Source organism: Lithobates pipiens, unplaced genomic scaffold, assembly GCF_037356315.1.
Source record: "Lithobates pipiens isolate NorthernLeopardFrog02 unplaced genomic scaffold, aLitPip1_a1.2 Scaffold_13, whole genome shotgun sequence".
Lineage (NCBI taxonomy): Eukaryota > Metazoa > Chordata > Amphibia > Anura > Ranidae > Lithobates > Lithobates pipiens.
In genome coordinates this window covers 127,388,350-127,414,180 of record NW_027507718.1, presented here as the reverse complement: position 1 = coordinate 127,414,180, position 25,831 = coordinate 127,388,350, and the positions used below count along the sequence as shown (strand labels likewise).

Genomic DNA, 25,831 nt, shown 5'->3' with positions numbered 1-25,831 from the left:
GAGAAAAAGAGATTCTGTTTCTAAATATGGAAGGCTTCATTGAAGAGAGAGGTTTGGGACTTTGTATGAAGAATGCTGCTGGGGGGGGTGAGCATGATACAAATTGTGTCTGAACAGTTCTTTATATAAGGCCTCATACACACGGATGTTTTTACAGAGGCTTTTTTGAGCTTTTTTTTCTGCTTAAGAACGCCACTCCATGTTGTTCAATGGGCTCATATACAACATGGCGTTTTTGAGCTGTAACAGGCATGGTTGTTTTTGAGCTAAAAAAAAAAACAAGGACCAGCCCATTCTGAGACTCCAGAGCTAGAGCTGTAAAAATGTAAAAAAAATTTTTTTTTCTGCGTTTTGTATTAAATTCAATGCATGTTAAGCAGCGCTAGCTTTCAGCTGCGTTTCTTTGTCTCTATTCAAAAATCAATGGTTCCCCATGGGAGCCCATTGATTTGAATTAAAGTTGCACCAGAAGTTGGATTAAGATGATCCAACTTGTGGTGCGACTTGTGTGCTGAAGATATTGAGAGTGGAACACCGCAAAAATGTTAAAAAAATTAGCGTGAGGTTCCCCCCAAGACGATACCAGACCCTAGATCTTAAAAAATGGCGTGGGGGTCCCACCAGGATCACTGCTAGAACCTTATCTGAGCACGCAGTCAGGTAGGTCAGGAAAGGGGGGCGAGCAAGCGCCCCCCCTCCTGGACCATACCAAGCCACATGCCCTCAACAAAGGGGGATTGATGGCTTGGGGCAGGGGGGCCCTGCGTCCCCCACCCCAAAGCACCTTGTCCCCATGTTGATGAAGACAAGGGCCTCTTCCCGACAAACTTTGCCCGTTTGGGTGGGGGCTTATCGGAATCTGGGAGCCCCCTTTAATAAGGGGGCCTCCAGATCCCGGCACCCCACCCTATGTGAATGAGCATGGGGTACATTGTACCCCTACCCATTCACCTGGGGGGAAATAAAAAAAAAAAAACACACTACAAAGGTTTTTAAATTAATTTATTAGGCAGCTCTGGGGGTCTCTTCCAGCTTCAAAGGTCTCTTCTGTCTTCTCCGTGCTCTCAGGCCTCTTCTCTGGGCTCCTCCGCTATCTTCTGCCCGCTCTTTTGCTAGTGGTTGCCCGGGTCTCTTCCGACTTCTACGGCCTGCTGTCTTCTGTCAGGCTCCTCCGCTATCTTCTGCCTGCTCTTTTGCTAGCGGTTGACTTCTTCATCGTCATCTACCCTCTGATCCTCCTCCGATGTTGACTCAATGCTCTCTCCCACTGTAATGCAGTGTGTGTAGTGCGTAACGACTTATATAGGCCTGAGTCGTGGTTACCGGGTGATGTCATCCAGTGATCTCACCCCTTATGACATCAACGACCTGGATGGTGACGTCATAAGGATGACCACACCCCATGCCTATATAAGTCGTTGCGCACTGCACACACTGCATTACAGCGGGAGAGAGCGTTGAGTCAACATCAGAGGATCAGAGGGAAGACGACGATGGAGAAGACCGGGCAACCACTAGCAAAAGAGCGGGCAGAACATAGCGGAGGAGCCCAGAAGACTCCGGGAGAAGAGGCCAGAGAAGTCGGAAGAGACCCAGGCAACCGCTAGCAAAAGAGCGGGCAGAAGATAGCAGAGGAGCCCGGAGAAGAGGCCGGAGAGCACGGAGAAGACATAAAAGACCTTTGAAGTCGGAAGAGACCTCCGGAGCGGCCTAATAAATTAATTTAAATACCTTTGTAGTGTGTGTTTTTTTTTTTTTTTTTTTTCCCCCAGGTGAATGGGTAGGGGTACGATGTACCCCATACTCATTCACATAGGGTAGGGTGCTGGGATCTAATGGAGGAGCCTGGGAGAAGAGGTCGGAGAGCGAGGAGAAGTCTCTGCTTTTTTTCCTGGCATCTGTACTAGCTTTACAGCCCATTTTTTTTAAAACATCCGTGTGTGTGAGGCCTTAATTACTAAATTCCAATACAATGCACATAAAGAGAATAATAAAAAAAAAATGTATTCCATATATGATGTGTACAACCAAAACATCATAATATTATAGCATAATAATCCATAATAATAATGTCAGACACATAACCCATGTATCACACAATATATGTCAAAGTATATATAAAAGTGCATGATTGTTACAACATATTGCAATAAAACAGAATAAAATTGATGGAATGATCCTGACTGTAAACATGATAGTGGCTTTAACATAGCTTGATGTGTTTCGTGGGTGAACTCCACTCATTAGGATCAAATGCTTGATATATATCTATAATTAATAAGTTGTACACATTAATAATCGGTCTCAATGTAAGAGGGCAGGGCAGGGGGAGGTAAAACAAAAGTATGGAAAATATCCACCCAAGTGTACACTTCATATTATATGTAATAATACACATAATTTCAACACTTACTTGCAGAGGTTCCACGGATATGCCATTCACATCACCCCTGACCATCCATGGGGGACTTTACGCCCAGGGACATCCGTCTACTGAGTGTTTTTCTATCAAATATCTTTGGTTTTCCACCCCAGCTCCGGGGGCCAGTGAATTGTTTAGCCGGCCTGCAGCTCTCATCGCTCTATTTCAGACTCATAGCTATATTGTAAGTATGGGTGGATATTTTCCATACTTTTGTTTTTCCTCCCCCTCCCTTGCCCTCCTACATTGAGACCGATTATTAATGTGTACAACTTATTAACCACTTGCCGCCCGCCCTATAGGCAATTGACGGTGGCAAAGTGGTTTCATAATCCTGATCGGACATCATATGACGTGATCAGGATTATGAGCCGCTGCGCGCCCCCGGGGGAGCGCATCGCGGCGATCGTTGTTGCGGGGTGTCAGTCTGACACCCGGCAACTACGATCTCGGTAAAGAGTCTCCGACGGAGACTCTTTACCACGTGATCAGCCGTGTCCAATCACGGCTGATCACAGTGTAAATGGGAAGAGCCGGTGATCGGCTTTTCCTCACTCGCGTCTGTCAGACTCGAGTAGAGGAGAGCCGATCCGCTGCTCCTCTAACAGGGGGGGTCTGTGCTGATCGATTATCAGCACAGCCCCCCCGAGGATGCCCACACTGGACCACCAGGGACGCCACCAGACCACCAGGGAAAAGGTAATCCTCCCTAGACCCCCAGGGATGCCAGTCAGCACAATGGATGCCAATCAGTGCCCATAATGGATGCCAATCAGTGCCCACAATGGGCATCACTGATTGGCATGCATTATTGTTTGGCACTGATTGGCATCCATTAGTACAGTATAACACCAATGCCGCCTATGAGTGCCCACCTGTGCCGCCTATGAGTGCCCACCTGTGCCGCCTATGAGTGCCCACCTGTGCCGCTTATCAGTGCCCACCTGTGCCGCCTATCTCCAAATTTGGATATGTTGTAGTGCTAGTACTATTGTGTTTGCATACCAAATTTGGGGTTTCTAGCTATAAGTGACCCCGAGATATGTGGCCCCAAAATCGGATCGCAAAATGTCATTCTCTGCTCTAATAACTAATAACATTTTGCGACCCGATTTTGGGGCCACATATCTCGGGGTCACTTATAGATAGAAACCCCAAATTTGGTATGCAAACACAATAGTACTAGCACTACAACATATCCAAATTTGAAGTGTCTAGCACCAAGTGACCCCGAGATACATGGCCCTAAAGTCGGGTCACTAAATATTTTCGAATGTGGTTGAAATAATGTCGAATGCAGTTGAAATAATTTCGAATGCGGTTGAAATAATTTCGAATCATGTCGAATTCATTCGAATTCATTTGTTATATTTCTTTCGTATTCGTTGTAATTTGTTATTTTTTTATTCGGACATTCGGATGCATCCGAATGTCCGAAAGATGCAAAATTCGGCCAAATTTCGATTCGTTACGAAACGAATTGCACAAGCCTACTAAATATCTGAAAAGTGTGGCGTTTGTATTTAATCTCCAGAGTCAATACTTTGTAGAACCACCTTTACTGCAATTAGAGCTGCAAATATTTTTGGATATGTCTCTACCAGCTTTGCACATCTAGAGAGTCAAATTTTTGCCCATTCTCCATTGCAAAATAACTGAAGCTCTGTCAGATTGGATGGAGAGTGTCCATGAAAAGCAATTTTCAAGTCTTGCCACGGATTCTCAATTGAATTTACAGTGAGGGAAAAAAATATTTGATCCCCTGCTGATTTTGTGCTTTTGCCCACTGACAAAGAACATAGTCTATAACGTTAATGGTCGGTTTATTTTAACAGTGAGAGACAAAATAACAACAAAAATATCCAGAAAAAACACATTTCAAAAAAGTTATAAATTGATTTGCATTTTAACCACCTCAATACAGTGCACTTACACCCCCTTCCTGACCAGACCAATTTTCAGCTTTCAGCGCTCTCACAGTTTGAATGACAATTACTCAGTCATGCAACACTGTACCCATATGAAACGTGCGTCCTTTTTTCCGCACAAATAGAGCTTTCTTTTAGTGGTATTTAATCACTAGTGGGTTTTTATTTTTTGTGCTATAAATAAAAGAAAACATACATTTTGTGAAAAAAAGGCCTTTTTCTTAGTTTCTGTCATAAATTTTTGCTAATTAGTAATTTTTCTTCATCCATTTTTGCCAAAATTTATACTGCTACATATCTTTGGTAAAAATAACCCACATTAGTGTATATTGTTTGGTCTTTGTGAAAGTTATAGAGTCTACAAACTATGGTGCCAATCACTGAAAATTGATCACATCTGATCAGGCCTTCAGTACATCCGGTGTATCTCATTTCTTGAGACACTAACAAGTCAGGAAAGTACAAATACCCCCCAAATGACCCCTTTTTACAAAGTAGACATTCCAAGGTATTAAGTAAGTAGCATGGTGAGTTTTTTTAAGTTGTCATTTTTTCCCACAATTCTTTGCAAAATGAAGATTTTTTTTATTATTATATTTTTTTTTACAAAATTGTCATATTATCAGGTTATTTCTCACACACAACATATGCATACAACAAATTACACCCCAAAATACATTCTGCTACTCTTCCCGATTATGGCGATACCACATGTGTGAGACTTTTACACAGCCTGGCCACATACAGAGCACCAACATTGAAGTAGTACCATGTTTTACGAGAAAAAATTACGCATCTCATTTCTCAACCACCTATTACACTTTTGAAGGATACCAGGAGTACCAGGACAATAGAATTTCCCATAAAATGACCCCATTTTGGAAAGCAAACACCCCAACGTATAATCTGTGAGGCATGATGAGTCTTTTAAACGGTTCATTTTTTTTCCAGAAGTTTTTGGAATATGTGGAAAAAAATGAAAACGCATTTTTTTTTTACACAAAGTTGTCAATTTATAACACATAGCATGTAAAATTACACCCCAAAACACATTCTGCTACTCCTCCCAAGTATGGCGATACCACATGTGTAGGACTTTTACACAGCCTGGTCACATAGAGAGGCCGAACATTGAAGTAGTACGTTCAGGCGTTCTAGGAGCATAAATGACACATCTCATTTCATTCCTACCTATCACACTTTTGAAGGTCCTGGACCACCAGGACAGTGAAATTACCCACAAAATGACCCTATTTTGGAAAGCAAACACCCCAACGTATATTCTATGAGGCATGGGCTGCAAATAGGTACTCGGTTACTCTATTGGGCTGCAGATAGGTACTCTGATGGCCTGGTGACAGGTACTTGAGTACTCTGATGGCCTGGTAACAGGTACTCGGGTACTCTGATGGACCGTGACAGGTACTCGGGTACTCTGATGGACCGTGACAGGTACTCGGGTACTGTGATGTGCCGTGAACGGTACTCAGGTACTCTGATGTGCCGTGACAGGTACTCGGGTAGTCTGATGGGCTGTGACAGGTACTCGGGTACTCTGATGGACTGTGACAGGTACTCGGGTACTCTGATGGACTGTGACAGGTACTCTGATGGACTGTGAGTGACAGGTACTATGAGGGGTGGTGACAGGTCCTCTTTATTGGGGGGGGGGCAATCAGTGTGATTGGTGTACACTATAAGCGGTAACAAGATGTTACAGCAATCTCCTTCTCACACACGATCGGCGTGTGAGGAGGAGAACCCGGTAACATCTCGTTACCGCGGTTTGTTTACATTTTAGTGATCGGCTGTGAAAGGATCACAGCCGATCATGTGGGTAAACAGCCGGCCAATAGTATGTGGTGGCGAGCGGTGTCTCCCTGACATGCTGCCACTGAAGAAACAGGGATGCGCACGCACGATTGCGTGCATTCCCTGTTTAAACGGGAGGCCGTCATATGGGTGCACCGCCTGGCCGTCAGTTGACGGCCGGCGGCCGGGAAGCAGTTAATGAGTGAAATAAGTATTTGACCCCTTAGTAAAACATGATTAAGTACTTGGTACAAAACCCTTGTTGGCAGTCACAGAAGTCAGATGTTTCTTGTAGTTGGCCATTGCACACATCTCAGGAAGAATTTTGTCCCACTCCTCTTTGGAGATCCTCTCCAAGTCTTTGAGGTTTCAAGGCTGACGTTTGGTAAGTTAAACCTTTAGCTCCCTCCACATATTTTCTATGGGATTAAGGTCTGGAGACTGGCTAGGACACTCTAGGACCTTAATGTGCTTCTTCTTGAGCCACTCCTTTGTTGCCTTGGCCTTGTGTTTTGGGTCATTGTCATGCTGGAATACCCATCCATGACCCATTTTTAATGCCCTGGCTAAAGGAAGGAGGGTCTCACTCAAGATTTGACGGTACATGGCTCCTCCATCGTCCCTTTGATGCAGTGAATTTGTCCAGTCCCCTTAGCAGTAATACACCCCCAAAGCATAATGTTTGCACCTCCATGTATGACAGTGGGGATGGTGTTCTGGGGTTCATAGGCATTCCTTCTCCTCCAAACACGGTGAGTTCAGTTGATGCCAAAGATCGTGATTTAGGTTTCATCTTACCACAACACTTTCACCCAGTTCTCCTCTGAATCATTCAGATGTTCATTAGCAAACTTCACTTGTTACCTGTATAGACAACACCTGGGAGCCAGAAATCTTGCTGATTGATAGGGGATCAAATACATATTTCACTCATTAAAATGCGAATCAATTTATAACTTTTTTGAAATGCTATTTTTTGGATTTTTTTTTTTTTTGTTATGTTGTCTCTCACGGTTAAAATAACCCAACCATTAACATTATAGATTGATCATTTCTTTGTCAGTGTGCCAACATCCAAAATCAGCAGGGGATAAAATACTTTTTTCCCTCACTGTAGGTCTGGACTTTGACTGGGCCATTCTAACGCATGAATATACTTTGATCTACACCATTCCATTGTAGCTCTGACTGTATGTTTAGGGTCGTTGTCCTGCTGGAAGATGAACCTCTGCCCCAGTCTCAAGTCTTTTGCAGACTCTAACAGGTTCTCCTCTAAAATTACCATGTATTTTGGCTTCTTCCATCTTCCATCTTCCAATTAACTCTGACCGGCTTCCCTGTCCCTGCTGATAAAAAGTATCCCCACAACATGATGCTACCGCCACCATGTTTCTGCCACGCATAGTGTTTTGCTTTTAGGCCAAAAAGTTAAATTTTGGTTTTATCTGACCAGCGCACCTTTTATTATCGTACATCACAGGACACAGAGCCATAGTATATGCTTATCACCCCCCCCCCCCCCCCCCCATGCTGATAATCTCCCCTTTGTGTTGAAGGAGCGCTCAGAGTCTTAAAAAAAAAACAGGAACAAGTGCGAATGGTGCGCCTGCGTCGGCGGCTTGAAACCCCCCCGTGCCATGCTGTGTCTTGGTCCGAGAGGACCTGTAGTCCACCACTCATGCTGGAAACTCTTGCTTTTTAAAAAAAAGTGAGAGGTGCTGTAGACAATGCAGGGGGTGGGGCTTAGCGGCGTTGGCGTTCTCCGATGCCCAAACACGAGGAGGCATGTTCATATGCTGCATCAGGCTGGTCATTAATAACAGCAATTGTGCTGAGTTATAAGCTCAAGCAGCATATGCATTCCTTCTTGTAGTACCTCTGCTTGTGCATCGGGCTATGGTAGAAGGGGGGTAAAAACACCTCAATAAAGGGCTCTAGAAAGACTTACTTAGTCACACGGGAGCCTAGATCCATCCCAGTAAGATGGCATCCTCCCCTGAGAGTAATATGGCTGGTCATGGTGAACCGTCGGGAGGGGCAAGTGTTGCAGATGCTCTTAAACACTGCAGGCCCTGTGTATATTGCTAAGAAGGTTTTTTCTTTAACCATTTTAAGCTTAAAATAAAAGTTTGATGCTTTAATCGCATCCCGGAGTGGGACTAAGCGTAACAGGTCCCCGTCCATTGCTCAGGACCCTCATATTGAGGAACAAGGAGCGAGAGATGGTGAATTTTCTCTCTAGGACCAGGAAAAGGCTGATGTCTCCTTTTCCGTAGAACCTGATGCAAAGTATCAAGCTCGCAGGAAAGGTTGTTTTCAGTCACTCAATGAATTGGTCCGCTCCACATTTTTACTGCCACTAACGCAGTCAGTCGATGGGCCCACTTCTGCTTCGGGTTCACTTAAAGCCCCCCCCAAATCTGTTCATGCTTTTTCTATCCATTTATGGCTAAGAAAGCTTATTTATTCTGAGTGAGAGCACCCAGATAAACAGTTTTTTTTTCCTTTGAAAAAGTTCTCAATACTTTATTCTATGGAGGAAGGGTTTTATGGCGAGTTCCAGCGATTAACGCTGCTATATCCTCTGTAAATAAAGACCTGACCAGTAGACAATGCTCATATTCTAAAGGATACAACAGATAAGAAGTTGGAGTTCCTTTTTTTAAAAAAAAACAATATTTCGCCCACAGGTTCAGTCATTCAAACCTGCACTGGCGTTCAGAGGCCTACAGCCACATCTCCCTGAAAGCGCCCGTTCTCGTCTGATTTTGGAGGCTAAGCAGGGTCAGGCCTGGTTAGTACCTGCATGGGAGACCGCCTGGCAATTCCATGTGCCATAGGCTTCTAGGACCAGTTTATAGAGGTACTTCAAGGTTATTCCTGATCAGCAGGCCCAGCGTTTGGTCAGCATATCAGAAGCGTTCTGTTTTACAGTTGACGCTATGAAAGATTCTATTCTCCAGGCCTCACGGCTCATACTAAGACTGGTACATGTGCATAGAATCCTATGGTTGAAATATGGTCAGCCGAAGCGTCATACAAAAAGTTCTTGGCCAGTTTCCGTTTTTATGGTGAACGGTTATTTGGAGACAATCTACATAAGTATATCCAAAGATTTCTAATGGGAAAAGTTCCCTTTTTTCTGGTTAAGCAGTCAGGCAGTCACGATGGCCTTCACCATCAGGAATCAAGAGGTAAACCTCAGGGTCAGTCCCAGGGTCAAGAGAGGACCTGGGGGAGGTAACTCACAAAAAAATACTAAAGCCTTATGAAAGGGCACCCCTGCTCGCTTGAGTGGGGGGGGGGGGATCTTCTACAGCTTTCAAGGGTCTGGCAGGAACAATGTCAGAGTTCCCATCTCCTCGTTTTCTCCAATCAAAACGTTCCCAGAGATCCAGTGAAAAGAAGTCTCTCTTTCTAGCTTGGATCATCATCTCTTGTCTCAAAGGGTTATATCGGTGGTCCCCTTGGTAGAGCAAGGATTAGGGTTCTTCAAACCTTTTTTTACGGTTCCAAAACCGTACGGGGATGTCAGACCCATTTTAGATCTCAAAGATCTAGACTGGGTTTGAATATCCATTCTTTTCGCATGGAGTCAATACGATCAGTAGTCTCCGTCCTACAAGGGGGAGAACTTCTGGTGTCAATCGACATCAAGAATGTTTTTTTCCATGTGCTATTTTTTCCCCGCTCACCAGAAATTTACACTTCAAGGTAGGAAATCTTCATTTTCAGTGTGTAGCTCTGCCTTTCACTCTAGCAACTCCACCTTGAGGGTTTGCAAAGGTCCTGGCTCCTCCTTTAGCTAGGGTAATGGCTTAAGGTATAACAATACTAGCCTATTTAGATCTTCTCTTCATCGATCAATTCGGTAGCCTGCTTAATCCAAACTTTGGTCACCACAGTTAGCTACCTGGCATACCTAGGTTGGATTCTCAGACTAGTGATATCCTCCTTAAATCCATCAAGGAGATTTCTGTACTTGGCACTGATCATTGATACAGCTCAGAAGTTGATGATATTTTTCCCCAGGAAAGGGTCAGTTCCATAAGGGAACTGAATAACTTACTCAAGTCAAAGAAGAATCCTTCTATTCGGCTTTGCATGAATTTGTTGGGAAAGATGGTGGCTTCTTCAAGGCCATTCCTTATGAGCAGTTCCATTTAAGACTGCTGCAAAACAGTATCCTGTCAACTGGGAACAAGAAGGACCAAGCTCTGGGCTTCCTAATGCGTTTATCCCCCAATGTGCGTCAGAGCCCCAATTGGTGGTTGAAATCCAAGCGTCTTCAACAGACGCCAGCCTTCTGGGCTGAGGAACAGTCCTAGAAGAGGCATCTGTCCTAAGGAAATGGTCCAAATCAGTGATGACCTTGTCCATCAATATTCTAAAGATTCAGGCAGTACGCCTGGTCCACGAGGCCTCAAACTACAGAATTGTCCTATCAGGATCGAATCCGACAGTGTGGCACAGCTGTGGCTTTTATCATTCACCAAGGGGGCACGAGACATCATACAGCCCAGGAATCATATTCTATCTTGGCAGAGAACAACATTCCTTACCCATTTACAATTTTCATTCCAGGAATAGGAATTGACAGGCGGACTACTTGAGTCGTCAACAATTGTTCCTGGGAGAATGGTCCTTTCATCCTGACATGTTTCTGTTGATATACCAGAAGATGGGGAGTTCCGTATTTGGAACTTTGTGTCAAGGACAAGGGATCTGATGGCATACGAAACAGATGCCTTGATTTTTTCTGTGGGATCAGTTTTTTTTTTAATCTATACGTTCCTTCTTGTTCTGCTGCTTTCACGCCTTCTTTGCAGGATCAAGCAAGAAGGGAAGGACCTGATTCTTGTGGCCCCGGTGTGGCCCAGGAGATCTTGGTTTGCCAAGATCGTAAAGACCCTTGGACCCTACCACTATGGCTAGACCTTCTCTCGCGAGGTCCAGTATTCCATCCTACCTTACAAATGTGAAATTTAGCGGTTTAGCTATTGAGACCCACATTCTGAAAGATCGTGGGCGATTAGCCTCAGTAGTTTTAGTTTGGTAAATGCTAGGAAGCCGGCCTCCAGAGTCAAGAATCCAGGAGGCATATGTCTCCTGATATAAATACAGGGGTTGGCACCCCAGAAAATAATGTCATAGGTAGGATCCTTGAATTCCTACAGATAGGATTAGAATTGAAGCTGGCCTTGAGTACTATCAATCGCCAGATGTCGGCCTTATCGGTCTTTCTTTTCATCAACCACTTGCTTCTCTCTCTCTGGTTTGTAACTTTATTCAGGGGGTAATGTGGATTAATCCTCTAGTTTGGTCACCTCCGAACCCCTGGGACTTAATTTTAGTCCTGTTGGCTTATAGAAGCAGCCTTTTTTTTCTGAGCCATACGAGATATTCCCTTGGTCTACGGGGGAAAAATAATTTTCTTGGTTGCCATATCTTCTGCATGAAGAGTATCAGTGTTGGCTTCTCTTTCTTTTGTTCTTTAGTTCACTAAGGTTCTCTACCAATCCAACCCCAGCACAAGTAGTAGGGGTACATGTGCGGGCATGACTGTAAACACGGGAGTGTATGGGTACACTGCGGGGGAACAACAGAGCCGCCGGCCAGTAGTAAATGTACAACTGCTGGTCAGCAAGTGGTTAAAGACTAGGGAGATTGCTTATGAAAAGGAGAGGGGGACAAGGAAGGTGGGACTTTATATGAGGCACATGATAGCAAAACATAATACCAGTTGAACAGAGGAATTCTATTCACATATAAAACATGGTTATTATCGAATAAGATGTATAATATGATAACTAAGATAATAGCAAAAATAACAACAGGGACATCAACAGATATAACCACTGGTGTTAATGGTAGATAAATACACATAATAGTATACATTAAGCAATTTAATAACAATGGTATCTCAGAATATAATCATTGTAAAATTCCATCATTCAACATGGACAAGCTTGAAATAAAATCAATGTAACACATTAATATCTGCAGGACCTACGGCCTCACTGAGCCAGATGAGGTAAGAATCAAATAATAACTGGGAAAAAGTAAAATTGGGTAGACGCACGGCAACAAATAGCTCTACACGTTTCCTGGCTGATGCGCCACTCGTCAGGAGCAAGCACGTGAGTATCTAAAAATAAACAAAACGGAAAGAAAAGGAAAAAATATAAAAATGGTAATGTAAGGTACTAAAAAGAAACCCATAAACAGGGGTAGGATAATACCCCCGACCGCACAAGAGTGCGAACTTACTGATTAGAACAACTGGCTGGTGATACGGCGGGAGGGCGCCAAAGGCGTCCGGAATGGCCTCCAACCGGGGGCCGTGGCAGACAGCAATAGCGGCGACCCAGACAGGCTACAATCAGGGCGGGCAAGGGACCAAGGATACTCTGTAAGGAAAACAGTCAAGATTGAAATAAGAAATCACTAGGAGTGACTAAAGTGAAGATATGAAATAAAGCACCCGTGCTAGTGAAGAGAAGTGATGAATTAGCAGTGGGCAGTGATAGACTGTCTGAAAATATGTGACAAAACCCAATAGTGTGGAGTGAATATAGAGGCTGGATGGCCAAACAAAAAAGAGTGTGACAGAGACAATTACCTATGAAACCCAAACACCAGCTAGAGAGGGAGAAATAGCACGATGTGGAGTGAAAGATACAGGAAGCCTTGAGTGCCAAGAACACCCGGAGATACGCCCTTATATGTGTCACCACAGCACCGCCCACCATCGTCACGCAACGTGGCATGATGCGGGGGAGGAGAAAAGGCGCCGCTGGTCGGAGAATCCTCTCCAGCCAAACGGGACCAAAGTCACTCCCCCATTACCCACGAGTATGATGCGTCTGTAACAAACGTGCGGCGATCTAGAAGACGCCGCAGGTATTGCACAGAGCGCGTGACGTTGACACGCAGAACGGAACATCCGCTCCCCCCAAGCAAAAGGTGGAAAAGGGGCGGAGGTCCGTGGTGCGCGTCACAGCCCCCAGGAGAGGACAAAAAGTCGGACGCCAAGGCAATCCAACCAACCGTACCAATATCGGCAGCATTCAGTAATTAGTATAAATATTAAGTTAATACATATGGGTGAAAGAATATAATGATAAGCAGAGAGGATATTTATATAAAAGGCAGAGGGGCTGAACATAAGGTCTTAAATGGCAGAGATGTAAAAGTGATAGGCCAATAGAGCTAAAACATGTGCTTCCATCCCTGAATTATATCAAATGAAAAGAAGGTTATCTACCATTAACACCAGTGGTTATATCTGTTGATGTCCCTGTTGTTATTTTTGCTATTATCTTAGTTATCATTACTATTATTATTATTATTATTATTATTTGGGAGGCATGGTATTCAATGATAATAGAATTTGTGGGGGTCTTAGTAAAGTTTGGAGGAAGCAGAAAAAGTTGGGGTCAACCTAGGAGAGGGCTACTAATGAAGTGGAACAGTGTGAAGCTTGGGATTTGGGCTTATATGAAGTTCAGAGCTTTTCAAATTTGGGTAAAGCTTGGAACATGGTTGCCAACTGTCCCTAATTGTCCAGGACAATCACAGATTTTCAAATGCTGTCCCGACCCAACCTTGTTCCGGAAATCAAGATTGGTCATGGACACTTGAAGTGCATTTACACCAAGGCAAGCTCTGTGTGCTGCCAGGCGTGTTCACAGCACAGGACAGATAGCCCTCCTCTAGCAGCTAATCAGATGGCTCTATTGGTGACTCAAGGTTCGCAGTAATTGGCTGGGACTCAGCAGGGAGTGTGGCCAGCCCTCCCTCTGGTGCAGGTGTGACAGGCTCAGCCAGGCTGCAGACATAGCAAGCAGAGCCATCCCCTCTCCAGTAGGCACTGGGGGAGGGAAGTGAGCAGAAAGTCAGGTCTGAGGACAGCCAGGCTCCCTCTAGGCGGTGTGGAGAGGGCACAGGCAGTCCCTGTCAGTGATCAGAGTGGAGGAGTCTCCACACAGCTGTCCTGCATACGGCAGAGGGGAGTTTTGAGGATGGATCACAGTGAATATGTCACTGTGCACACACTGCAACATCACCCCCTCCACAGAGATGTGGGGGGGGACTCTTGTCACCTTTACATTGGTAAAGGGTTCTACCTTACAAACCAAGGGACTGATGTGAGGAGGATGACCCTGCGGACCATGATGCAAAGGGGAACTCTGATGTAAGGTGGCATTTGGTTACCAGAGTTCCCCTATACATCATGGTCTGCAGGATCACCCTTACATCAGAGTTCCCCTTTACATTAGGGTCTGCAAAGCCCCTCCCCCCCAACTGTAGTATAAAGAAGAAATCTGAGGACTCTGATGTAAAGGGGTAATCTGTGGATTCTGATGTAAGGGGAACTCTGGGAAATCTTCTGTAAAGGGGGGGGACTCTGGTGACCAGAGACATTAGAGTTCCCCTTTATATCACTGTCCACAGTGTTCCCCTTTACATGAAAGTCCACAGCATTCCCCATAAATCAGAGTTCCTCTTTACATCATGGTCTGCAGAGGTCTCCCTTGCACTGTAAGGGGGGGACCCTGCAGATTGTGATGTAAAGGAGGGCACTCTTGGGAATCTTGTGGAGGGGGGGGGTCTCTGTTGACCAGAGACTCCTTACATTAGAGTTACCCTTTACAACACAGTTTACAGCTTTCCCTTTACACCAAAGTCTGCAGCAATCCCCCCCCCCCCCCCCCTTAACAGAGTTCACTGTTACATCATGGTGCGCAGCGTTCCCCTTTACATCAGGGTTGGCAGCATTCAAAAGGGGAAACCTTACAAACTCTGATGTAAAGCAAAACTCGGTGCAGTCTGATGTAAGGGGAAACTTTAATGTAAGGGGGAACTTGGTGGTGTCTGTTGTAAAGGAGAACTCTTGTGTAAGGGGGAATCCTGCATACTCTGATATAAGGGAGAAACATGTAGACTTTGATGTAAGGGGGAACTCTGGAGGCTCTTGTGTAAGAAGTAAATCTGTGGACAGATGTAAAGGGAAACTCTGATGTAAGAGGGACACTCTGGTATAAGGGGAAACTGTAAAGGGGAACACTGGGGATTCTGATGTAAGGAGGGAATCTTGGAACCCTGATGTAAAGGGGAATGCTGGGAACTTTTATATAAGGGGGGACTCTGATGTGAACAGAGGGTTCATCCTCACTGCTGCACTCTACGTGCTGTTTTGTATGTTAATTACCTCTCCTGACCCCAGCACTCTTTACATTATGTTGTACATTCATTGTCCCAACAGTTGCTGGTTTTAATTCAGTTCTTCTTTAACCACTTGCAGACCTGCTCACACAGATATACTGCAGCAGGTCGGCTCTCCTGTGTGAACTGATGTACCTATACGTCAATCTGTAAAAGCAGGATAGCGGGTGTGGCCCGCGATTGCGGTGAGGAGAGGCAAAATGGGGAACTATATAAACAAGGCATTTCCCCATTCTGCCTAGTGACATGACAGGGATCTACTGCTCCCAGTGATTGGAGCAATGATCTCTGTCATGTTTCAGTAAGCCCAACGCTCCTACATTGTGAACACGCTGAGGGAACACACTTAACCCCTTGATCGCCCCCTAGTTTTAACCTGCCAGTCTCATTTTACATTAATCAGTGCATTTTTATAGCACTGATCAATGTAATATTGTCACTGGTCCCCAAATTTTTTTATTTGGGGTCAGATTTGTCTGCTGGAATGTCGCAGTCCCGCTAAAAATCACAGATGGCCACCATTACCAGTAAAAACAATAAATAAAAATAAAAATCCCTAAATCTATCCCGTAGTTTGTAGACGCTGTAACCAATCAATATACGCCTATTGCGTTTTTTTTTTTACCAAAATATGTAGAAGAATATATAGCGGCCTAAACTGATGAATACTTTTTTTTCTTGAAAAACATTTTTTTTTTTTTAATGTGTATTATAGCAGAAAGTAAAAATTAATGTTGTCAGTCTTTTTTTTGTTTATAGCACAAAAAAAGTGATCAAATAACACCAAAAGAGAGCTCTATTTGTGGGGAAAAAAGGACGTCAATTTTGTTTGAGTACAGCATCGCACGATTGCGCAATTGTTAGTTAAAGCGACGCAGTGCTCTGGGCATTAAAATGCTCTGGGCATTGAGGGGGCAAATCCTTCCGGAGCACAGATTCTGTTTAATCACCCCCCTTTAAGCACCTCCCACTGTTAGTCAAAATTTGCCAATACTTACTGATCGCCACAACAACTTATTTTTTTGTTCAACCCAGGGTGCCCCAGGCCTTTCATCATCCTATTTATAGTGGAGTTTCACCCCAAAATAGAATTTTTGCTTTAAAGTGGTTGTAAACCCATGGAAAAAAAAAAAAGCAATCTGCAAGGAAAAAGCATAATGAGCTAGTATGCATAGCATACTAGCTCATTATGAATAAATTACCTGAGAACGAAGCCCCCAAAGCGGTCCTCCGTCTTCATGTCGGCCGCTGCCATGGATCCCGGAGTGACTTCCAGGTACGGCGCTGTGATTCGCCGGAGCAGCGATGACATCACTCCCGCGCATGTGCACGGGAGCCGACACTCGCAGCATATCGTCGCGATCTGCGGCCTGCCCAGTGCGCCTGCGCGCCGTAGACAGCGGTGGCTGTCTTTTTGTAAATATCTCCTAAACCGTGTAGGTTTAGGAGATATTTCTTGGACCTACAGGTAAGCTTTAATCTAGGCTTACCTGTAGGTAAAAGTGGTTTGTAAGGGTTTACAACCACTTTAAGGGAGGTGACCCCATGACATGCCACATTTGGCATGTAATTTTTTTTGGGGGGGGAGCGAATACCCTCTTTTTAGAGGGTCCCATCTCCCATTTCCTCCTGGTGTACTGCAGCACTGGAAGGGAGATCACCTCTCCCCCCTCCCTCTCAGCAATCATCTGGGACGCGTCACAGGCCCCAGATGATTGCCTGGCCAGTCACGGCACGTGGCGCAGTGGCTGCCCAGCTGTGAAGCCACAGCCAGGCGCCCACAGTTACAATGCCGGTGTTCTGACGAGAAAGGTCCCCCCATCAGATAGTGTCCGCCCTCTACTGCGCAGGCGCAGCGGTTGCGCAGTACAGAGGACAAAGGAGACACCGAAAGTGTCCGAAGATGAACAGCTGTTCATCAGCTCTACACGGCACGTGCACACTTAATACTACATTCTGTCACACGCTCCCGTACGCTCCCGATGCTTGTGGGGGTGGTTTTGTCAAATGGGCGTATGTTTGCGGGGCGTGTTTACAGAAGTGAAGCGTGAGTTTAGCAATGTTGATGGGGAAGTTTGGTGGACTGAACTACCCGCCCTTATCACCGCCTCATCTCTGGCCATTGTGTAGGCACACCGTCCCTTGCAGAGTTGTACGAACATCGGGAGCGTGTGACAGGATGTAGTATTAAGTGAGCAGGCGCCGTGTAGAGCTGATGAACAGCTGTTAATCTTCGGAGACTTCCGGCGTCTCCTTTGTCCTCCGTACTGCGCAAGTGCTGCCTCTGCGCAGTACAGGGCGGACACTATCCAATGGGGGGACATTTCTCAACAGAACACCGGCACCGCAGAGAGGAGGGGGAGACGACCGGGGCTTCATTTCCCCACATTGCTGGACCCTGTGACAGGTAAGTGTCCGATTATTAAAAGTCAGCAGCTGCAGTATTGTAGCTGCTGACTTTTAATTTTTTTTTTTTCCATAAATGTTTTATTTTATCAAAAGAGAACATAACAATTAAGATTTTTACAAATGGTACATATCATTGTAATGAATTTAATTCTTTTTTTAAGCAGAACTCCGCTTTAAGCTCACATTTTGTCATTGTGTTTTGAGTTTTTCATTGTAAAGCCAGCAGATTACTTGTTCTGAGTATTGTTAATGTTTACATGTGGTTTATACTGCTTAAATATACATTTTTTTGTATTTTTTGTATTTGGTACAAGAGGAATCAGAGGGCCCTGCTCGTTAGAGCTTACATTCTAAAAAGGAAGGGGCAATTGATACAAAAGGTAATAGCTGTGGGGGGATGAGCTGATGGAGGAAGTAAAACAGTGTTAGTTAGAAGCAGGATAGGCTTCTTTGCCTTGATCTTTGCCTAATGCCTTGTACACATGGTCGGACATTCCAACAACAAAATCCGTCTGATTTTTTCCGACGGATTTTGTCCTAAACTGGTGCTGTATACACACGGTCGGACAAAGTTGTCGGAAAATCTGATTGCTCGGAACGTGGTGACATTCGTTCGTTACGGCGGGACTATGTTGAGGCTAGTAGCCAATAGCTTTGGTCTCGTAATTTGATCTGAACATGCGTGGCACTTTGTCTGATCGGAATTCTCTACAAACAATCGTAAAAAGTCAGATCAAATTTTTTTTGTCTGAAAATTTGAGATCCTGCTCTCAAATTTTTTCCGTCGGAAGTTCCGGCCGAAAAAATTAGAGAGCAGGATCTTAAATCTTCCGACAAAAAAAATTTGATCTGACTTTTTCCGATTGTTTGTAGAGAATTCCGATCGGACAAAGTGCCACGCATGCTCGGATCAAATGAGTCCGATAGAGCCCACACACGATCGGATTTTCTGACAATATAATCCGATCTGACCTTTTCCGTCGGAATTTCCGACCGTGTGTACAGGGCATAACAGGGTATAACACTATTGCAAGTCTGGTGGGGACTCTGTAAAGACGGTTGAAAGGGGGTGTTTGTTATTTGAGACCAAGCAATATATTTACATACAAATATTCTGTTTATCTTCCCATCAATTGTAAAAATAAATCTGTTCTGTATTTATTAAATGAACACATTTCATAAATAAATGGGATGTTGATTTAAGAGAACTTTGTCAACCTAATCTGTAAATACATTTTTTATTCCTAATTTCGGTTGATATTTCATCACCCCTAGCAACCCATATTCGTATACATAAAGACACTTTCTTTCAGATGTCCATTGCAGTGTTTTTGCAAATGCATAATTGCAGATGACATTGATTATGCAACATATCCCAAAACATGGATGTGCACAGAATCCTCACACCAGTGAAGCATCTTATGCAGCACAAACAGGACATAAAGCAGTTTGCGTAAGAAGCAGGTTGCCGTTACATGGATGAGTGCATTTGGCTGGTTGCATTCATGCTTATATTGTAGCTTTTAACCCTTGGATAACAGAAAGCATCTGAGATCACAAGGCTGCCAAATCTCTCTGCTGCTGCAGAATGTCTGTGTGTGTGTAGGGGGAGGGTTAATGACCATTCATGTTCTAATGTAGTTTTCTCCTTTAAATATGGGTGGAGCATGTAGTACACAAAAGACACCATAAGGATAGTTGTGGTGTAAACAGCCAATCAGAGTAGACCCATTGGAATCCAACATACTCCAAGAGGAGGAGAGCCAGCAGCAGAGCAGAGATGGGATGCTGCAGCAACACAGGGCTGTCCCACTGCAGAGCAGCTGCAGAGCACAGACAGCTGGCACCAGCCCTTCTTCAGGACCAGCTGGCAGGTAAAGGGATCTGAGAACTGACCTCTGTCCCTGTGGAAGCAGTGTTGTCCTAATGTCCTTCACCATCATGAAATCATGTGAAAAGGTCACTTAAATGTCTTTCCCATAGCTGTGCAGGTGCAGAGGAGCTGTCCTTCAGCACAATGCAGCATTCCTAAGCTGCTCCCAGCAAGAGAGTAGATTGCCTTTCACAGCCCACTCTATTATAAGCAAATAGTGCCTATGTGCAGCTATGAACCGGCAGATGATCATAAGTCAAGAAGAGTCCCATCCATCTGCGCACTGCAATGAGCCAGCCAGTCTACAACACTGCTCATCACAGCAATGTGCTGTATTATTACCTGCAGTATCAAATCTGCAGAAGTAGGGGGTGTCTACCAAAACCTCACATGATACCCAAGTAGCAGACCGTAGCCAGCGACTAGATCTCTCCACCCATAGCAAGCAAAGCATGTATGCACCCAGGTCACCCTTTGCTATCTTACCAGCCAGCTGCATGAGATAAAGCCTTCCTCTGTCTGTTCCACTGCCAGGCTCTTCACAATAGTGTTACCCGTTGGAATAAGGAGGGGAGGGAGCATTGGGAGAGAGGAGACATTGCAGCATTGACCAATCTACAAGACCAGGGTGGGCTCCTCGGCTGCAGCAGTGCGGCGAATGCCACAGAAACTTCTCCTCTGATCTCTTCGCCACCCTGCACCCAGAATGAGACACCAAAAGGAGGCATTAGTATAATATTACAATCCCATGTGTTGGAGAATTGTGTGTCTACCCTGAGATGCCAGAGAATTAACCCTATGTGGCTTGGTTTCCAGTTCGCAGCATGGGTGAGTGGGTGAATAATGGGGTTGTGTGGGGTTAAGCTAAACTGATTTTTTTTTTGTGGCATGGGGAGTTTAGCATTTTTTTTTGGCAATCAAATTAGTGCCTACGCAAATTGTGGTGACTTTCTGCATTGAATTATATCTGTCTAGGTATGGACAGTTGGGATGTGTCATAGAGGAGTCTGCACCCAGGGCACATCTTGCACAGGGTGAAATGAATGCATAATTGATGAGTGCAGAGGGAGACAATCTTAGGCATGTGATGTATGCTGGTACTGGCTATCTCCAAACGGCCGCTATGTCTCCACAGGACATGTGATGAGATGCAGAAAGTTGCAAGTGTGCAACTGCCAAGCTAGAGGCTGAAGAATTGGATACAAAAATTGATTACAAGAATTAAACTCAGTGCAAGGATGCAGTTGGCATGGGGTATAAGAAAGGAAAGGGGGAATGTAAAGTAAGATAAACAGCTCTTTATTTTTTTATTTTTTCCTAATATTCTAAAATCATGTACATCCATATACTTGATCCTGGCAACTGATATAAAAAAAAAGTATATTGTGACTTCTAAAAAAGTATTCCTTAAAAAATAAATGAAGTATATGTATATTGACATAAAATTAAATTGTCCACTGGGATCTCACCAATGTTGTCATAATGGCGCAGGATCATTTATCAAATTAAGAAAAACAGTGAGTCTCAGCTGATCAAATATATCCAACTCCTTGTGTTAAAGAATGGTACTGCTGTAAAACACAGTATAACACATAGATCTGACAGCCGAATGGAATGTATTGTATTCCAACAGTTTCTTAAACCTTCTCCGCCGTATGGATATCGGAGGATTAGTCCCATTGACACGCTTTCCGGGATCTCGTCGTAGGCTTTCAACTCCTTCACACATGGGGGGGAATCTGGCACACACTGTGCTGGAAAGTAAGTCCACTGCCTTGGCCACAGATGGAGGGCAATCGCGTGCAGCAATAATCGACAGGAAGTGCCTGTATGACGTCATTTTCACCCAGACGATCAGATTGACATGTTTTGGGAGCCTCCTTTTTTAAAATCTCTTCTGTGTCCACAGTGCCTCTTTGGAGACTATGGTGTTAACTCTTTGATGGCCCTGCTTTTTTAATCTTTTATGGTTCAAGTCCTAATAATAATTCTCTGCAATAAACAATATAAGTATCACTATATATAGGCATTGCATGTCCAGATTTTTATTTACCTTCTGAACATACCTTTTATTTTTAACAGCATTTCACATCCTTAGACTCAAACAGCATCTAAAACCCATATTGTACTCATCGCCACCCTTAACTGAATTTTTCAGTCTTTTCAAATAGAACATCTAAAACCAATAACCAAAAATACCCTTTATTTCAGCACATCTAATCCATGATATTTTTTAAAACAAAAAGTTACAGGTTACTGTTAAGGGTATATAAGGTTAACTGAAATGAACCCACTTTGTGACTTTCCAGTTCCTTGATACTTTTTCCACTGCATGAAATGTAGTGCCTTCTCCTATTGAATTGGTATAGTGAATGGAAAGAGGATGCTTCTTTTTTCCTAATTGTATATTATGAAAATGTTTCTCTACCCGTTTCTCTACCTTCAAATTAATTTAGGATTTTAATTTATGTTTTATCCTAACTGTATTCTTTATATTTTAACATTTTTTAAACTTTGAACCAGAGAGAAACTCTTTGTATGCCTGTACACACTTGGCCAATAAGTTGATTCTGATGGACATTGAATTATATAAAATACTTTCATAGTGTCACAAGTCATTAGATTCCAGTAATGAAGTTTCATCCCTTGCCATGGCCACTAAATAATTTTTTTTTTAAATCACCCCCAACTTTCAAGCTTACAAACGATGTACCTATCAGATTATATAAAACCACATATCTTCCAAAAACTGACTTTCAATGTCTTTGATTTCTTTTTTAATTTCTCTCTTTATTTAGATAGCCAAGGCTATTTTCAATCCCAAATTGGCATTGTCTGGAATTATAGGGCCTAAGACTCTATGCCCCTTTAAAATGATCTCCTAATGATTTCTTGCATACAATTAGTTGGGGAGTTAACACATAATAATACAAAATACATATGTTGGGTATCTCCACCATAAACATTTCTTTTTCTTTTTTAATCAGGGTATCCTTTGATTTTATTCTACTCTAACTCAACTGTTTCTCAACTAGGTTTCCATGGAACCCTAGGGTTCCTCCTGAGGTTGCTAGAGTTTCCTTGAGCTCTGAGCAATGGTGGATTTATTGCCAAACTACACTGACAACCCACCATTGCAAGCATGAAGTTTTCTACTAACCACCAATGTAAGGCATCACTTCTACACTGACCACTAATGTTAGATGACACTGCCATTTTAACTGCCTGTCCTACTTTTCTGGTAACAAAATTGTTTGCCCTTGGTGCCAAACATGCTGGGTATGCCACAATATTTATTCTTTTATTTAGAACGTTATCCTCTTATCGAATATGCTAATTTACCCTTAGAGTAAATAAAATCATTTTTAGCAGGGGTCCTCCAAGAATCTGAAAATTACTTCAAGGTTTCCTCTGGGGTAAAAAGGTTAAGAAAGGTTGCTCTAAATGCTTTTGTTCTTCTTCATTATAATTCTGCATCCTGCTACATTTCCTTCTAAGACTTGCACAGGCTTTTAGGCACATTCATCAGCCACTTCTGTGTGTGGCAACTGCTGGTCAAGGTTTAACTATTTGTATCTACCAATTTTCAAAAATGTCAAATGTAAAGCTCTAAAACATTCACTTCAGGTGAACTGTAGGTGTAGGAATAAAGGTTCCAATCATTCTAATTTAGACAGGTCAAAAAAAATTCCAATAAATCTTCACACCCCTCCCCAAACAAAATTACGTTGACAAGGTAACTCTTCCATAGATAAATTGCATCTGATTTAGGGGCATTGAGCATTTATCTTCAGAAAATATATCACAGCTTCACAACCTCTATCATGTTCAATAATCATATAGAGGGATGTTACATCTAGAGTACCAATGATTCATCTCTTCTCCCATTTTTAACTGACTATTTAGAATGTGTTTGTTATCTTTTAAATAAGAGGAGTCTGTTGCACATATTCCTAAAGACATTTGTCTATATACTGTGACAGGTTGGCAGTCCAAAAGACAAGAACTGGAAGTCTAAGGTCTTATAGATTTTGGTAGATAGTAAAATCCAGGAATGCAGGGAGAGTTCCCATTATTAGATCTCCCCACCCATAGCAAGCAAAGCATGTATGCACCCAGGTCACCCTTTGCTATCTTACCAGCCAGCTGCATGAGATAAAGCCTTCCTCTGTCTGCTCCGCTGCCAGGCTCTCCACAATAGTGTTACCCGTTGGAATAACGAGGGGAGGGAGGGCTGGAGAGAGAGGAGACATTGCAGCATTGACCAATCTACAAGACCAGGGTGGGCTCCTCGGCTGCAGCAGTGCGGCGGATGCCACAGAAACTTCTCCTCTGATCTCTTCGCCACCCTGCACCCAGAATGAGACACCAAAAGAAGACATTAGTATAATATTACCATCCCATGTTTTGGAGAATTGTGTGTCTACCCTGCGATGCCAGAGAATTAACCCTATGTGGCTTGGTTTCCAGTTTGCAGCATGGGTAAGTCAATGATAGCTGTGTTGCCATGATAGAGGTTAACTGAAGCCAAGCTGATTCAGCCTTTTTTTTGGTTGCCCATGTGGCCCAGGGAGTTTGACAGTTTTTGGTCATCTAATCAGTGTTTGTAACAAATTGTTGTGACTGTCTGCATTGAGTTGTATCCATCCGGTTATGGACAATTGAGATGTGCCATAGAGGAGTCTGTACCCAGGGCATATCTTGCACAGGGGAAAATAATGCATAATTGATGAGTGCAGAGGGAGACAATCTTAGGGATGTGATGTATGCTGGTACCGGCTAGCTCCAAACGGCTGCTATGTCTCCACAGGATGTGTGATGAGATGCAGAAAGTTGCAAGTATGCAGCTGCCAGGCTAGAGGCTGAAGAATTGGATAAGAAATTTGACTAAACTCAGTGCAGGGATGCAGTTGGCATGAATAATGCATGGGTTATAAGAAAAGAAAGATAGTATTACTGAGAGGGAGATTGTCTGTCTGAGGGGAAGGAAGGTGCAGGAATTTGGGGGTGAGTGCTCTATAGACTGCTAAAAAAGACATCAGTTTGCTAGTTTTTGTTATTCCCTCTGTATTACAATGCATGTGGATGTTCAATGAGAAATGAATGTGATAATGCAGTTTAATGCAGTGCAGGAATGTGTTTGCTTGTGTTTGGATAGCATCATGTTTATGTCATTCGTTTTCTAGAGAATCAATGTGATGTGAAGGTCTGTGGCTGCTCTGGTCATTAGTGTCTGTCTGGATGTGTAATAAGCTCCAGCTTGTATTTACTGTATTAGAGCCCAAAGCTATCAATGACCCTAAGATTCATTCATGACCTTTCTCGTGTCAGGCTGCAGCTTAAAACATCCATGCATCCAGATATAACCAAGACTATTTTACAGGTGCCACTCTATGAGGGTTTTACTTGTGACTCCGGTGTAAAGGTTCAGTCTACAGAGATGATATCGCACTTCGATGATTTAATAGGAATGTGCAGTTGTGTTGACTGTAGATAAATTGTGAATGGCGTTGTACTTACTACAACCTGAGCTTGTTTACACCTTATCAATTTCAAATTCGTTGAGACCTATGTAATCAGTAATCTTTGTAAAATGATCCTACACGCATTTAATGAATGTTTCATGCTTTGCGATGGCTTTACTTGTTTTACCCCCTTTTGTATATTTTGATTCATCCTTTTCACACCCTGCTGTAATTCACAAGACAGTTCACATTTTATGTTCCAGTAGCATATTGACTATGACTGCTTTAAACAATTTCAGGAATGCCTTTAGGATAACTGTTTAAGCCAGTGTTGACAATGACTTTAAGTCAGTGTTGACAATGACATATCTAAAAAAGGTATAATATATAGTGAGTAGACCAAGTATATGCAGATGTGTTCTTTGTAAAGCTCCCCATACGTAAGGTTTCCTAATGTGAGCAATTTAAGGACAATCAGACCCTTGAAGGATCATTTTTCTCTAGACTAGTAAACACACATTAGTTCAGTTAATGTCACATTGTTCCCGTAGACTATGACCTGGGGCACCATATTACCATAATTTAACAAGCAATATCTGACAATAGCATGGATATTTCTAACCAACTGTATATTTTCTTCATCTGACACCAGTTTTCCCATAAGTCACTTTTTCACTCCATACACAGATGGCAC

At 43.4% G+C, this 25,831-nt stretch overlaps 1 protein-coding gene and 1 long non-coding RNA gene across 4 annotated transcripts in view; one reads left to right on the top strand and one right to left on the bottom strand.

The window, feature by feature from the left end:
- The window catches only part of LOC143974312 (uncharacterized), a 28,738-nt gene extending 8,444 nt beyond the window's left edge, over positions 1–20,294 (bottom strand). The window contains exon 1 of the long non-coding RNA XR_013272197.1: positions 20,159–20,294. This is a non-coding gene — a long non-coding RNA (uncharacterized LOC143974312). The remainder of the gene's footprint in view (positions 1–20,158) is intronic.
- Positions 19,545–25,831, top strand: part of KCNN1 (potassium calcium-activated channel subfamily N member 1) — a 210,757-nt gene continuing 204,470 nt past the window's right edge. Inside the window, exon 1 of one of the 3 annotated variants that reach the window (XM_077475545.1) lies at positions 19,545–19,673. Coding sequence is in view for 2 of the 3 variants with exons in the window: in XM_077475542.1 (XP_077331668.1) it covers positions 20,471–20,500 (30 nt within the window). In the remaining variant the exon portion in view is untranslated. Of the gene's footprint in view, positions 19,674–20,385; positions 20,501–24,022; positions 24,155–25,831 lie in introns of those variants that run through there. The other 2 variants (XM_077475542.1, XM_077475544.1) reach the window with 2 other exon arrangements.